Genomic DNA, 12,574 nt, shown 5'->3' on the forward strand with positions numbered 1-12,574 from the left:
AAAACCATTGTTGAATGTATTTTATTTCTGGCATACTGAATTTTTTTTTTAATGGTACCAGGGAATTGAACCCAGGGGTGCTTAACCACTGAGCCATATCCCCAAGCCTTTTTTAAAACTTTGAGACAAGCTCTCACTTAGTTGCCTGGGGCCTCTTTAAGTTGCTGAGGCTGGCTTTGAATTTGCAATCCTCTTACCTCAGCCTCCACAGCCACTGGGATTACAGGAGTGCACCACCATACCTGGCCTTTTTTTTTTTTTTTCCTCTTTTAAAAATTATTTAGTAATCTTGAAAATAACGTCTTAATACTTGCTATATTTACACTGCCCTCTCCAAGTATAACTCTCAGCCACCTTACCTCCTACAGCAGGATTTCTGGGAAGTCTACAGAACCCTTGCCCCCTGCCTTTGTCACCCTAGTCATAGAGGAATGGTTCTTGCCCCAACAGAACAGGCACCCCTATGACCTTTTTAGAAGTGCAGACTCTCAGGCCCTGCCCCAAACCTGCTGAATCAGAATCTGCATTGAACAAGATGTCCCGGTGAAGGGGGTACATGGTAAGGTTTGAGAAACATTGGTCTAAGAGACCAGAACCGATCACCCCTTTCTCTCAACTGATGGGACATTCAAAGGAATAATTACAGAGGGCTAAGAGGAGACAGTTCACAAAGATATGGACAGGGTTAAGAGAACCATTAAGGAATGGTAGATAGCTGGTGGGGACCCCAGCGACAGAGCTTCAGCAATAGGAAAGACACTATAGGATAAGAGCTCTGGCCTCAAGAAGCAGCCACTGTTTAACTGTAGCATGAAAGGAACATGTTTTTTTGTTTGTTTGTTTCTTTCTTTTTAAATTTTATTTTTTTGGTACTGGGGATCGAACCCAGGAGTGCTTTACTATTTACCGCTAAGCCACGTACAATCCCAGCCCTTTTTTATTTTTTGAGACAGGGTCTCTCAGGTGGTAAGGATTTTGCTAAACTGGGGAGGCTGGCCTGGAACCTGCAAGCCTCCTGCCTCAGCCTCCCGAATAGCTGGGATTACAGACGTGCACCATCATGCCCAGCCAATATGGGGTTTTAAAGACTCGGACCTCTTATCTCTCTCTGCAGTGTCTTGAAGGCAGGTCCCATTGAGAAGTCAGAGAGCAAGGAAGCCCAGGCATTGTGGACCATAGAAATCAGGGAAGGGTGGGAAAGAAATTTAGTGGAACAAATAGGGAGATCCAGCTCAGAAACCACCAGCACTGATCTCATCTGCCTTTTGTCCCTTTCTACCTCTATGACCACCAAGGATCCATGCCTCCCAAGTCATGAACTCTGTTGATGCCCCTCTCAGATTCCCCTCACTAGGCAGGAAAACTCATCTTCCAGCTGCTACAATACTCATAAGCACATAACTGTACACTCCTCACCCAGAGAACTGTCTTCACCCAGGAAGTGAGACCCATCTTCTACCCTGCTAGACTGGATATATAGGGATAGAAAAGACCAGACTCCTCGCCTCCAGCAGGGACCAGCTTAATGGTGTAATCTCCAGGGATCCCAGGAGATCAGGATGAAGCTGGTCCAACGAGAACACATCCTTGCTGGCTCCTTCCTGCTTCCCTCCCACCCCTTCTCTTGAGAGCACTCCATCACTGGCATAAGGCTTTGCTTCAAGGGATCTGGACATAGCACAGTGATTCACACTCAAACTCTTCCTCCCTACCCTTCTACTCCTCCTCAATCCAAAATCTAAACTCTTTTGCTGTGTGCTCTGGGATTCTTGGGTTAACATCGTTTTAAAAAAAAAATTGTTGTGTTATCAACTTCTTCTTCAGAGAGCCGAGGTCTGCACCCACCATAATGTGGACTTCTTTGTTTGGGGCTGGCTAGTTCCTCCCTCCTTCTCTCCACTTTCTCCTTGCTTGCCCTTTAGAGACATGCATGGTGCCGTTGCTATTGGCAGGCATCAAAGAAGATGCTTTGAATCCAGTTTTGAAACCGATTCCAGACTTTTTTTCTTTTTTTCCTAGTGAGATCCCAGATCTCTGAAAGAGAAGCTTCCCGGGGAGAGGAATGAGCCCCTGCTGCCTTACCATACCTCAGCCAGCTCCCGGCTAGCCAGGACCGCCTCTGCTTCGGGCAACCCAGGAGTTCTTGGTATGAAGGTTCTGCTTTGTTAGATGACTGTCAGAAATTTCATGGACCTGAGAAAACAGAGCTCATTACAACATGTGTCCTGAAATGACTGGGTGTGGCTAAGATATTCCCATCCAGTGGATAGAAAAGAAAACAGTAATAAGGAAAAAAAAAATTAAAGTGGTTTTTGTTTGGTTTGGTTTGGTTTAGTATGAGGAATTGAACCCAGGGATGCTTTACCACTGAGCTACATCCTCACTCCCTTTTTTAAAAATTTATTTTCTGTTTTGAGACAAGGGCTCACCAAGTTGCTTAGAGCCTCACTAAGTTGCTCAGGCTGACCTCAAACTTGTCATCCTCCTGCCTTAGCCTCCGGAGTGGCTGGGATTACAAACGTGTGCCACCACATCTGGCTAAAGTGATCTTTTTAAAGTGTCTGTTTCCAACTATTTTCCAAGTTCTAATTTTCTTTCTTTCTTTTTTAAATTTGCTTGGATTATTTTTTTAAATTTTATTTATTTATTGGTATGTGGGGCTGAGCATCGAACCCAGTGCCTCACACATGTCAGGTGAGCGCTCTGACGCTGAGCCACGACCCCAGCCCAAGTTCTAATTTTCTACAAGAGTGAGATCATACATACCACCCTGAAAAAGACAGCAGTAATAACTTTTATAATTTGGTCCAGGGGCAGCCACCCCTAAGTGAGAGATGAAACTCCGGGATCCAGTTGGGATCTATTGGCCACATTGCCAAATTCCTTCCTATTCTTTTCTTGTAAAATGAGACACCAATATCTTAGCATCAGCTCTAAGAAGATACTGAACCAGATCATTCATTCAACAAGCAACCAAAGCCAGGTACCTGTTGGGGGACAGGTATAGGTGCTAGGGTATTCCTGCTCATATGCCTTCCCTGGAGAGCAAAGCACTCTGTCCATAACCATCAGTGCTCCTGACTCTTATTTTTTGGCACTGGGGATTGAACTCGCGGGCACTCACCACTGATCCATGTCCCCAGCCCTATTTTTTATTTTATTTAGAGACAGGGCCTCACTGAGTTGCTAAGCACCTCGCCATTGCTGAGGCTGGCTTTGAACTCGCAGTCCTCCTGCCTCAGCCTCCCAAACGGCTGGGACCACAAGCTTGCGCCATAACGCCCAGCTGCTGATCCTGACTCTAATTTCCAGGTAGGAATGGGTCAGTGAAGGCAAAACTGGGCTGTTGTGGTGTCTTCTTTTGCAGGGAGATGCCACAGGGACAGGCGTGGGGACCAGTCGTGCCCCCGGCTACAGACACAGGAAGACCAATGCACAAAATCTTTGAGGCCTACTTTAGTCTCCTCCCCCCACACCCTTGTACATAGTTTAAACTCTCCACACTGGGTCATTCAAACCCAGAGTCACCAGAAAAAAGAAGTCGCTGTTTGGGGGATGGCAGATGATCAAGAGTTCAGACAGCTGCGATGAAGGATTAGTTGTGGTTTTTTCTCAGTGCCTCACTACAAACTGTGCTGCAGACCCATGTTCAAACACTATTAAATGAGAATGTTTTCCCTGGCACCGATCCACCTTTTCTCCACAGTTTAAGTATTGAATTTTTTTTTTCTCAAACTGAAGTAGCTTCGGTTTACAGCTCACATTTAAAACTTAAAAACGTTATTTCCATAAATGTTGGCAGAAACCGGCCACCGTTTTTTATTCCATCGGCAGTCATAATAAAGTCTTTCCCATTGACAATCTAACAAATCATTTTCTGTTTGCCACTGAATGGGGTTCAATAAAATTTTTGTGCTCTTAAAATTCCCTTAATAAGAACTCATAAGAGCACACATTTCCTTCCTAAGGCAGCCTTTGTGGTCTGTCCCCAGCGATTCTCCTTTTAGATCCCAGAGGTGAGCAAAGGTTAGTGGCAGTCTCAAAATTTAGAATATTCACGTGTCAAACAGGATATCTTGCGCTACATTTAAGTCCGTTGGTCATTTTTAAATATGTGCATATTTATAAACCGCCCCTCAGCCCTGAGCAGTGACCATGAGGGGTGGCCTTTGGACCTTCACGGTGGGTGTCTTCCACTTGGATGCCCGAGTGGCAATGGGGCTGGATAGACAAACCCCAACGGCAGTCATCTCCCCAGGACCAGCCTGAGGAAACCAAACAGGGAGAGCATTGTGTTCTGTGCCGTTGGGGCAGAGGGAAAATGAGGCATCTTAGACCTGGACCCTCCTACAAAGCTTACAAATGTGCTTGGTTTTTCAAAAGGCCAAACTGATGCTGAACCTATGGAGTCTCAATCCAGAAATCTCCTAGGCTCTTCCAAGAAACACACTCAGGGAGCTGTTGGGTTGAGCTATTGAGTGCAGCCTCACACTGGGGTTTCATGGTAGTTTAAGAGGAACCAGCCGCTTAAAAAAAAAAAATCTGGTTTTGTTTTCTTTGAAAAAGGTTTAGTAACTCAGCTCCTTAGTCAAAGATGTTGACCACACTGTCACCAGGGGATATTCCTAGGGTAGAGGTAGAAGAGTCCTTTTATTGTGTGTGTGTGTGTGTGTGTGTGTAGGTGGGGGTTCTGGGAATTGAACTCAGGGGCACTCAACCACTGAGCCACATCCCCAACCCTATTTTGTATTTTATTCAGAGACAGGGTCTCACTGAGTTGCTTAGTGCCTCACTAAGTTGCTGAGGCTGGCTGTGAACTCGCAATTCTCCTTTCTCAGCCTCCCAAGCCACTGGGATTACTGGTGTGCACCACCTTGCCCAGCTGAAGGGGCCTTTTAACCCTAGTGAAAGGGGAACAACTTCAGAGAGTGAAGGAGGACCTCCCCCACCCCACTATGTGGAACAACATCCTTTACTAAAACTCACCCCAGACTCTAAGGATGAGGACCAAATGGTAGCTCTGCAGGGCACATGGAGGAGGAAGCAGGGAAGCCCAACCCAGGCTGGTCCCTGTGGATGTTTCCTGCTATCCGTTCATGCAGCTGGGGAGGACAAGTGCAGTCAAGAGCTACAAGGACAATTAAGCAGCTGCTGGGTACACTATCTGCACATACTCAGGAACCCCAAGAAAGGCATCTACTCACTGGGTCCCGCACTCCTTCATAGTCTTGCTTTATGACCATCCTTCCCACTAACTTCAAAAGGAAATTTTTTCCTGGTGGAGTAGAGGGGTGGGGCAAGGACAGATAGAAGAACCCAGCAATCTGTGGGCAAAGGCCATCTCCCTTACCAGGAAGCCATATAATATCTGACTCATCACTGGGCAGGAGGGCACCCCCAACTGGAAGGATGCTGTGGTCACAAGTGCACCCATTAAAAACACTGACTCTATAGGCACCACTGTCATGGTGCACGCCTGTAATCCCAGCAGCTTAGGAAGCTGAGGCAGGAGGATCTTGAATTCAAAGCCAGTCTCAGCAATTTAACAAGGCCCTAAGCAACATAGTGAGACCCTGTCTCTAAAATAAAATATAAGAAGGGCTGGGGAATGTGGCTCAGTGATGAGTGCCCCTGGATTCAATCCCCAGAGAAAAAAAAAAGATAAAAAAAAACACTGACTCCTTGGGCCAAATAGTCCCATAGGGGTACAAACTGTTGCCTGTAGGTTATTTCAGCCAGACAGTAGTGGTAGGTTAATGTCATGGGCTGAGAACTCTGGAAGGTGACCTGCCATGGGGATTCGGCGGATGAAGGGTGTGAGGGGAGCAGGCAATGAAGAAGTACACATAGAAGGATCTAGAAGTTGCAATAGTATGGTAGAGGGTGAAAAAGAAAGCTAGAAAAACACAAATGTGTTTATTACACCCAACTAATCACCATGCTACCAAGACCCAAAACATCATCTTCTTTTGTTCCTTTCCGGGGCACTATGGGAAAAATCTTGTCTCCCAGTGGGGCGCCTATAATTCCAGGGATTTGGGAGGCTGAGACAGGAAGATCATAAATTCAAGGCCAGCCTCAACAACTAACTTAGTGAAACCCTAAACAACTTAGTAAAACCCTATCTCAGAATAAAAAATAAAAAGGGCTCAGGATGTGGCTCAGTAGTTAAGAGACCCTGGTTTCAACTAGACAAGTAGTTTATGTGAAGGAATAAGTTCTAATAAAGTTGTTTCCAGAACCCCACACTTTCCTGGTTTTCCAACCCCCTTCTCAGTCTCTTTGGCTGATTTCTCATTTCATAGAGAGCCTGGTACTCTTTCCAATTTTTGTTTGTTTCTTTGTTTTTTGTTGTTGGTGGGTTTTTTTTCGGGGGGGAAGAGGGGGAAGGTACTGGAGATTGAACTCAGGGGCACTCGACCACTGAGCCACATCTCCAGCTCTATTTTGTATTTTATTTAGAGACAGGGTCTCACCGAGTTGCTTAGCACCTTGTGGTTGCTGAGGCTGGCTTTGAACTCCCGATCCTCCGGCCTCAACCTCCCGAGTCTCTGGGATTACAGGCATGTGCCATGGCACCCAGCTTATTTGTTTGTTTGTTTAGTACCGGGAATTGAACACAGGGGCACTCAACCACTAAGCCACATCCCCAGCCCTATTTTGTATTTTATTTAGAGACAGGGTCTCACTGAGTTGCTTAGCCAATGCTGAGACTGGCTTTGAATTCATGATCCTCCTGTCTCTGCTGAGATTACAGGCTTGTGCCATCGCACCCAGCTCAAATTAACAAATTGAGCCTCACGGCTTCAGGTGTTATTGCCATGCTGATAATTTGACAGTCAAACTCCTCCCAGATCCCTCACAGCCGAACTCAGGACCCCAACTGAAACATGTTGGCTACTGGTGACCCACAGCTCTTTTCCAAAACTGCCCGAAGCTGAGGGCAGTTTTAGAAAAGGGCTGAGGGTCACCAGTAGCCACATGTTTGCCTTCAAAGATTTCTATACCTCCAGGGAACTTCCCACAGCCAACAATGGACTGTCCCGGGTTTCTCCCGAGAGCACCCCCACAATAAACAATGTGTGCTCATGTGATATCCCTGTCTCCAGCTCTGCTGGGGACCTCACCTCAGAAATCTCTCCAATTCTGTTTGCAGCCTGGACCTCCCATCCCAATCTCAGACCACAGGCTTTGCACCAAATTCCTTCCTCCCCACATACAGAATCTTCCCCATTTTAGTAAATGCAACTCCATCTTTCTCTTCATTCAGGCCCCAAACCTTGACGTCATCGTTACTCCTCTGTCTCCTACTCCAACCCAAACTGTCAGCAAATTCCACGGACTCTGCTTTCAAAATAAATCTAGACTCATGATTTTCACCACTGCCACTGCTATGGCCCCAGATCCGGGCCTGTGATCTTCCAGTATCTCCTCGTGGCTCTCCCTGATCCCACCCCATTCAAACTCATGTTTCCTACAATATGGCAGCTAGAGTGATCCTTGAAGAGTTAGTCAAGACACTCAAACTTCCCAATGGCCTGCACCTTACTCAATATAAGCCAAAGACCCTGCACAGACCAGTTAGACCCGACACCCTCTATTCTGGACCCTGACTCATAGACATGTCTGGCCTTTATTCCTTCTGCTCCCCCTTGCCTGCTCCTCTGCTTGGCCTCCTGTGGTTCCCTGGTCACACCAAGCACGTTCCCACTTCCAGGCACTGCACATGCTGACCCTTCTCTGCCCTGAGACCTGCTGCCCTAAGGCCTCTGTTCTATTGTCACCTCCTAGATGAGCCGCCCAGAGCACACTGCAGCCTCATCTCTAGGACTCCTTACCCTCTTCCTTGCTTTATTTTTTTCCCATAGCAATCATCACTGTCTGATACCATGTGTATATTTCTTCCTGTTGGCTGGTTGCCTTCCTTGTCCTATAGAATGTAGGCTCTGTGAGACCAGGATTTTTTTTTCCTGTTATTCTTTGCAGTATCACTGGTACCCAGGTCAATGCCTGGCAACAGCAGATATTCAACAAATATTCGTTGAAAGAATGAATGAAACTAGATTCCCTCTGGCTTTCTTCCATTTGCAACTCTTAAGACTTATGACGCTAAGACTTTAAGACTGAGAATTGTTCTCAAAAGAGGTTGGCTGATCCTTATAAGATTTTTGGAGATTGAAAAGTGTTGGGGAAAACCCATATTTCTGTATTCTGCATATTCACCCAACTTGTTTTTCAATAGGTGCAAGAAGTGGTACAGGTTAGATCAAATAAAGACCATCAGGAGGTTTGGAGAAATTTAGCCTTTGCCTACTTCCATTTTTTTCCTGGGTAGGAGAAGAGATTAAAATCTGGAAGAGCAAAGGGACCAAAAGGAATTTACACAATTATCATCTTTTAAGAGTGTTTTTCTTATTTAAAAAATAATACTGATTTTTTGGGGGGTGGGGGGGACAAACCATGGAAAACTGCCCTTCCAGCCAAAAGTAAGAAAGGCATGTATGAACACAGAGAAAACAGATGCAAATTCAGGGGAGACAGGTGTGAACATGGGGAAGACAGGTGTGAAGAAGGACAGGTGTGAACATGAGGAAAACAGGTGTGAATGCAGGGAAGGCAGGTAGGAATATGGAAAGAGAGGTGTGAACATAAGGAAGATAGGTGTGAATACAGAAGACAGGCTCACCCTGGTTAGATGTAGTGAAAGAGATGGGGGCTTCCCTTTTACTTTGTAAAGGGAAGGCTTTGAGGTATCAAAAATCTGGGCTTTTGGGAAAAGGAGGACAAAGAATCTGTTTCCTGGAACTTCGTAAGGAAGTCTCTTTGGTTGCCCGGGACTAGTCAGTCTCCTCCAGGTCCAAGAGGTCATCCACATATTCCACAACCTCTCCCTGTAAGAGACAAAAGGAACCTGTGTGATTTACCTGAACGTAAAAGTGCTGGTGGGCAGAACTGTTTGCAAGAAGCCACTGCTGGCTGGCTGCTTGGGCCAAAGCAGGTCTTCTCCACTGGCCTGGGGTCCAGAGGACGGACCCTGCGGAAGGTATCTCAGCTCCCATTCCATGTGAACTCCATGCCAAGCACTCTCTTTCCCACCCCACAGCCAGCCTCTGTGAAATGGACAGTTCAGCCACCCTCTGTAAAGTCCTCTGGGCTTCCCTCCCTTTCATCTGTCTCTTTCTGCCTCAACCACCAGACCACATCTCCCAAACCACAGTAGCCAACACTGTTGGTATCTGGCCAGCAAAACTGCCTTTGGAGACTGGCCCCAAAGCATTCCTGTGACCCCTCAGTCTCTGCTTCAACCCAACCCAAGGCTTAGACCCTCACATCACATCCTGGTTTACAAAGTGCTTCCACTTACAACCCTGGGAGGGGGATATTATTACTTCTGCTTCATAAAGAAAGAATTGAGGCTCAGTTCCTTCATGCTAGTGACGGATCTGTCCTACACAAGTCTGAGCACAGAAGATTCCCTGATGATGTCTTGTTTGGAGGTGTTTCACCTGGAGGCTGGGCCTCTGGGTCTAGCCTCACAGGTCACAGAACTTTTGGTCTCCCAGACTCCTCACCTATAATGTGAAGGGTCAGACCAGAACAGGGTCTTAGGGTTCTTCCAGCTCCAACATGGTAGGTCCTCAGCTTTTCTAGAAAGCAGTTTTCAATTTGTTCCAAACCCATCTCTCTAAATAATACTCCTAACGATGGCTTTTCTGTGGCTTCACTGCCCCTCCACTAAATGGCTAGTCCACAACCAGTTTAGACTAGTCAAAAAAGGAGTTGGCTAAGAGACTTAAGACTTAATCAAACTTAAAATGCTTACAGCAAGGACATCATTTACCAAAAAAAAAAAAAAAAAGATAACACTCTGATAGAAAAATTGGAAAGGGGAGTTGAAGTATTTTCAGAGTGCTGAGCCATTGAAAATTCACTGTGTCTTTATAAAGTTAAAAGATGATGGCTGGCTGGATGACTGCTGCAGATTCCTGGAGCGTCACTCCACACATGGCACCTTCGGGAAACGTGGCACTGCAGCCTGGGTTTCCTAGAAAGCTGGGCTCCTCCATGCCAGCGTTCTGCCTTTCATTAAAACACCCACAGCAACTGTCTTTCTCAAGGTCCCCTTCTGTTTCTTATTTCAGGGACACCCCAGCCTTGCAGTGACTTTAGCAAAGGCGTGAGTAATATTTTCTCTCAGCCAGACGTGTGCTAAGCATGAAAACTTACCTCATCATCATCCATTATATTTTCCTTAGCAAAGTCATACAGCTCTTTCTGGAGGGTAGTCACATTAAAGAACTGAACTGCTTCCTGTTCAGACAAACAGAGAACAGCTTATAGGACCCACCTTTCCATGTCAGGAATGGGAGGAAGAGGAGGCAATGGGTATGGGATTTCTTTCTGGGGGGACGAGAATGTTTAAAAGGACAGAGTGGCAATGTTTGGAGAACTCTGTGAGTACAGCAACAGCCACTGAATTATACACTTGAAAAAGGTGAAGTCTATAGTATATGAAATACATTTCAATTTTTTTTTTTTTTAAATAGCCACCTTGGGTAAAGGAGAGGAGTTTGTGAGCATGTGTGTAGTAGTGGGAGAATGAGATGTGAAGGAAGATGTATTTATGACAACCCAGGACAGCATATAAAAATCCCAATGGTCTTCATCCCAAAGATAAACCAGAAAAGATCTCTCGAAAATCACACATAATTAATGGAGTCCTTAACAAAACATGCAAAACTTTGAGTTTGTCCATTAAGGAAATTAAATGATAGTCTGTTTACAAGAGAGCCTACCCTGGTGCTATTGAAAAATATTAGTAAAGTGAATCTGTGGGTATGGCCTAGAAAAGTCTTCATGCAAAACAGTGTGTGAAGCAGGATCCTATTTTTTAAAAAAATACAGGCTGTATATAAGTGTAAATGTGTAGCCTTATTATAAAGTTTGGGATAAAGTGAAGGTGTGAGATTTTGAGAGAATCTCACTTTCTAAGTAAAATATTTCTGTTAACATTTGACATATGTCATGTTTACAGATTCAGAAACCAGAATAAAGCAATAAAATGTTAAGACCAAAACACAACAGAAACCAGTTTGTTCCTGAAAGAACTCTTTCTCTTAAGTCTTCTGAAAGTCAGGCTGAAGAGAAGGAAAGGAAAAGTCAGGGCCTGGCTGCAGGGCACTCACTGGTCTGGGCTGGAAATGCTCGTCCGAGAGGCCCCACTTGTCCCTGTGGAACTGGTAGTATACCAGGTTCTGCTGCATGACCTTGTCATTCTGGTCAAAGAGAAGATAGCTGACCGCACAGGGGGCTGCATTCTTCAGGTCACTCACTGGATCCGGGAAAGAAGACGATGAGCAAATCAGCAAGCCATGTCTGCAACCTCCCCCCAGTTACCCCCAGCTCTAGCTCTCCTTCCTAGGGTCATGAATGAGCCCCTTCTTTGCAGCTCCTGCTCTGGAAAGCCTGTGACTGACTGCAATCAAGGTGGAAGGTCACAGGTAAGGACTCCATGCAGCCTGGAGGCCAGATTCCTTGGTAGGCAGATGCCATGGCAGTCCTGCCCAACACTTCAGGCTCTGGGGACATGGGCTGGTCTCAGGCCCCTGGCACCAGCCAAAGAAGGCGGGGTCCCACACCCTGGACTGTCCTGGGCTCAAAGCAGATAAGTGGCTCAGCAAGAAGATCCAGTTCCTGGGTCTATAATCTCCAGATACAGGTGGGCCCCTACAACTAAACCAGATTTGGAAGATGAACGACGGTGGATCCTCAGAGATGGAAGAGATTTAAAGTCATTGGGTCCTGCTGCCTCGTAGGACTGGGGTTCCCACCTCTGCTTCTGTATTTAGCTTTCAACACTTTCAACAAAGGATCTGAAGGGTTAGAATTTACCTTGGGAGTGGGGCAAACGGGAAGATATAATGATACAGAAGACCCAGGGTATTCATTCTGTCACATTCCACTCCAATTTAAAACTGAGGAAGAACATTTCTGCCAATGCTTTGGTTGGTAGGTGTGACCTGAGCTTGGATATGAATAAATTGTGCCACCCAGAGGTTATTTCTTGTAATGACAACTTCAAACCCAAGCTTAGGGGCACTTACTATTCACAAGGCCATCAGGGCCACTAAAGGGTTCAATCGTAAGGAACAACACTTGCCCTTAAAAAACTTAGTGAGGTCAGGTTGGTACCTATAATCCCAGAGATTGGGGAGGCTGAAGCAGAAGGATTGCAAGTTTGAAGCCAATCTCAGCAGGCCTCTTCAAGGCAGTGAGTTTTATGTATACTCTTTATAACTCCAGAAAACAAATACTTTGGGGGAGTAACATGCAAAGCTGGAGGTTTTGGTCTACCAGTGTTTACAAGTGTTTGCCACAGTTTTTGACATGCAGGGAGATTTTGAGCTGCCAGAGCCAGGACACATCTACAATACTCTAAACGCCTAAGACTCTAGCTTTGTGCACTCAGAAAAGGCCATGGAAACCTAATGGACTGTTATGTAATATACAGGTATATATATATATATATATATATATATATATATATATATATATATATATACACATATATACA

General features: G+C 45.6%; 1 protein-coding gene across 1 annotated transcript in view; it reads right to left on the reverse strand.

Annotated features, from left to right (window-relative positions):
• Window positions 1–8,390: 8,390 nt before the first annotated feature.
• The window catches only part of LOC107145116 (cartilage associated protein), a 25,663-nt gene continuing 21,479 nt past the window's right edge, over window positions 8,391–12,574 (reverse strand). The window contains exons 6-8 of the mRNA XM_048795375.1: window positions 11,187–11,332; window positions 10,228–10,311; window positions 8,391–8,891 (exon numbers count right to left, since the gene is read on the reverse strand). Of these exons, the coding sequence (XP_048651332.1) occupies window positions 8,838–8,891; window positions 10,228–10,311; window positions 11,187–11,332 (284 nt within the window). The 3' untranslated portion in view covers window positions 8,391–8,837. The remainder of the gene's footprint in view (window positions 8,892–10,227; window positions 10,312–11,186; window positions 11,333–12,574) is intronic.

Source organism: Marmota marmota, unplaced genomic scaffold, assembly GCF_001458135.2.
Source record: "Marmota marmota marmota unplaced genomic scaffold, marMar, whole genome shotgun sequence".
Lineage (NCBI taxonomy): Eukaryota > Metazoa > Chordata > Mammalia > Rodentia > Sciuridae > Marmota > Marmota marmota.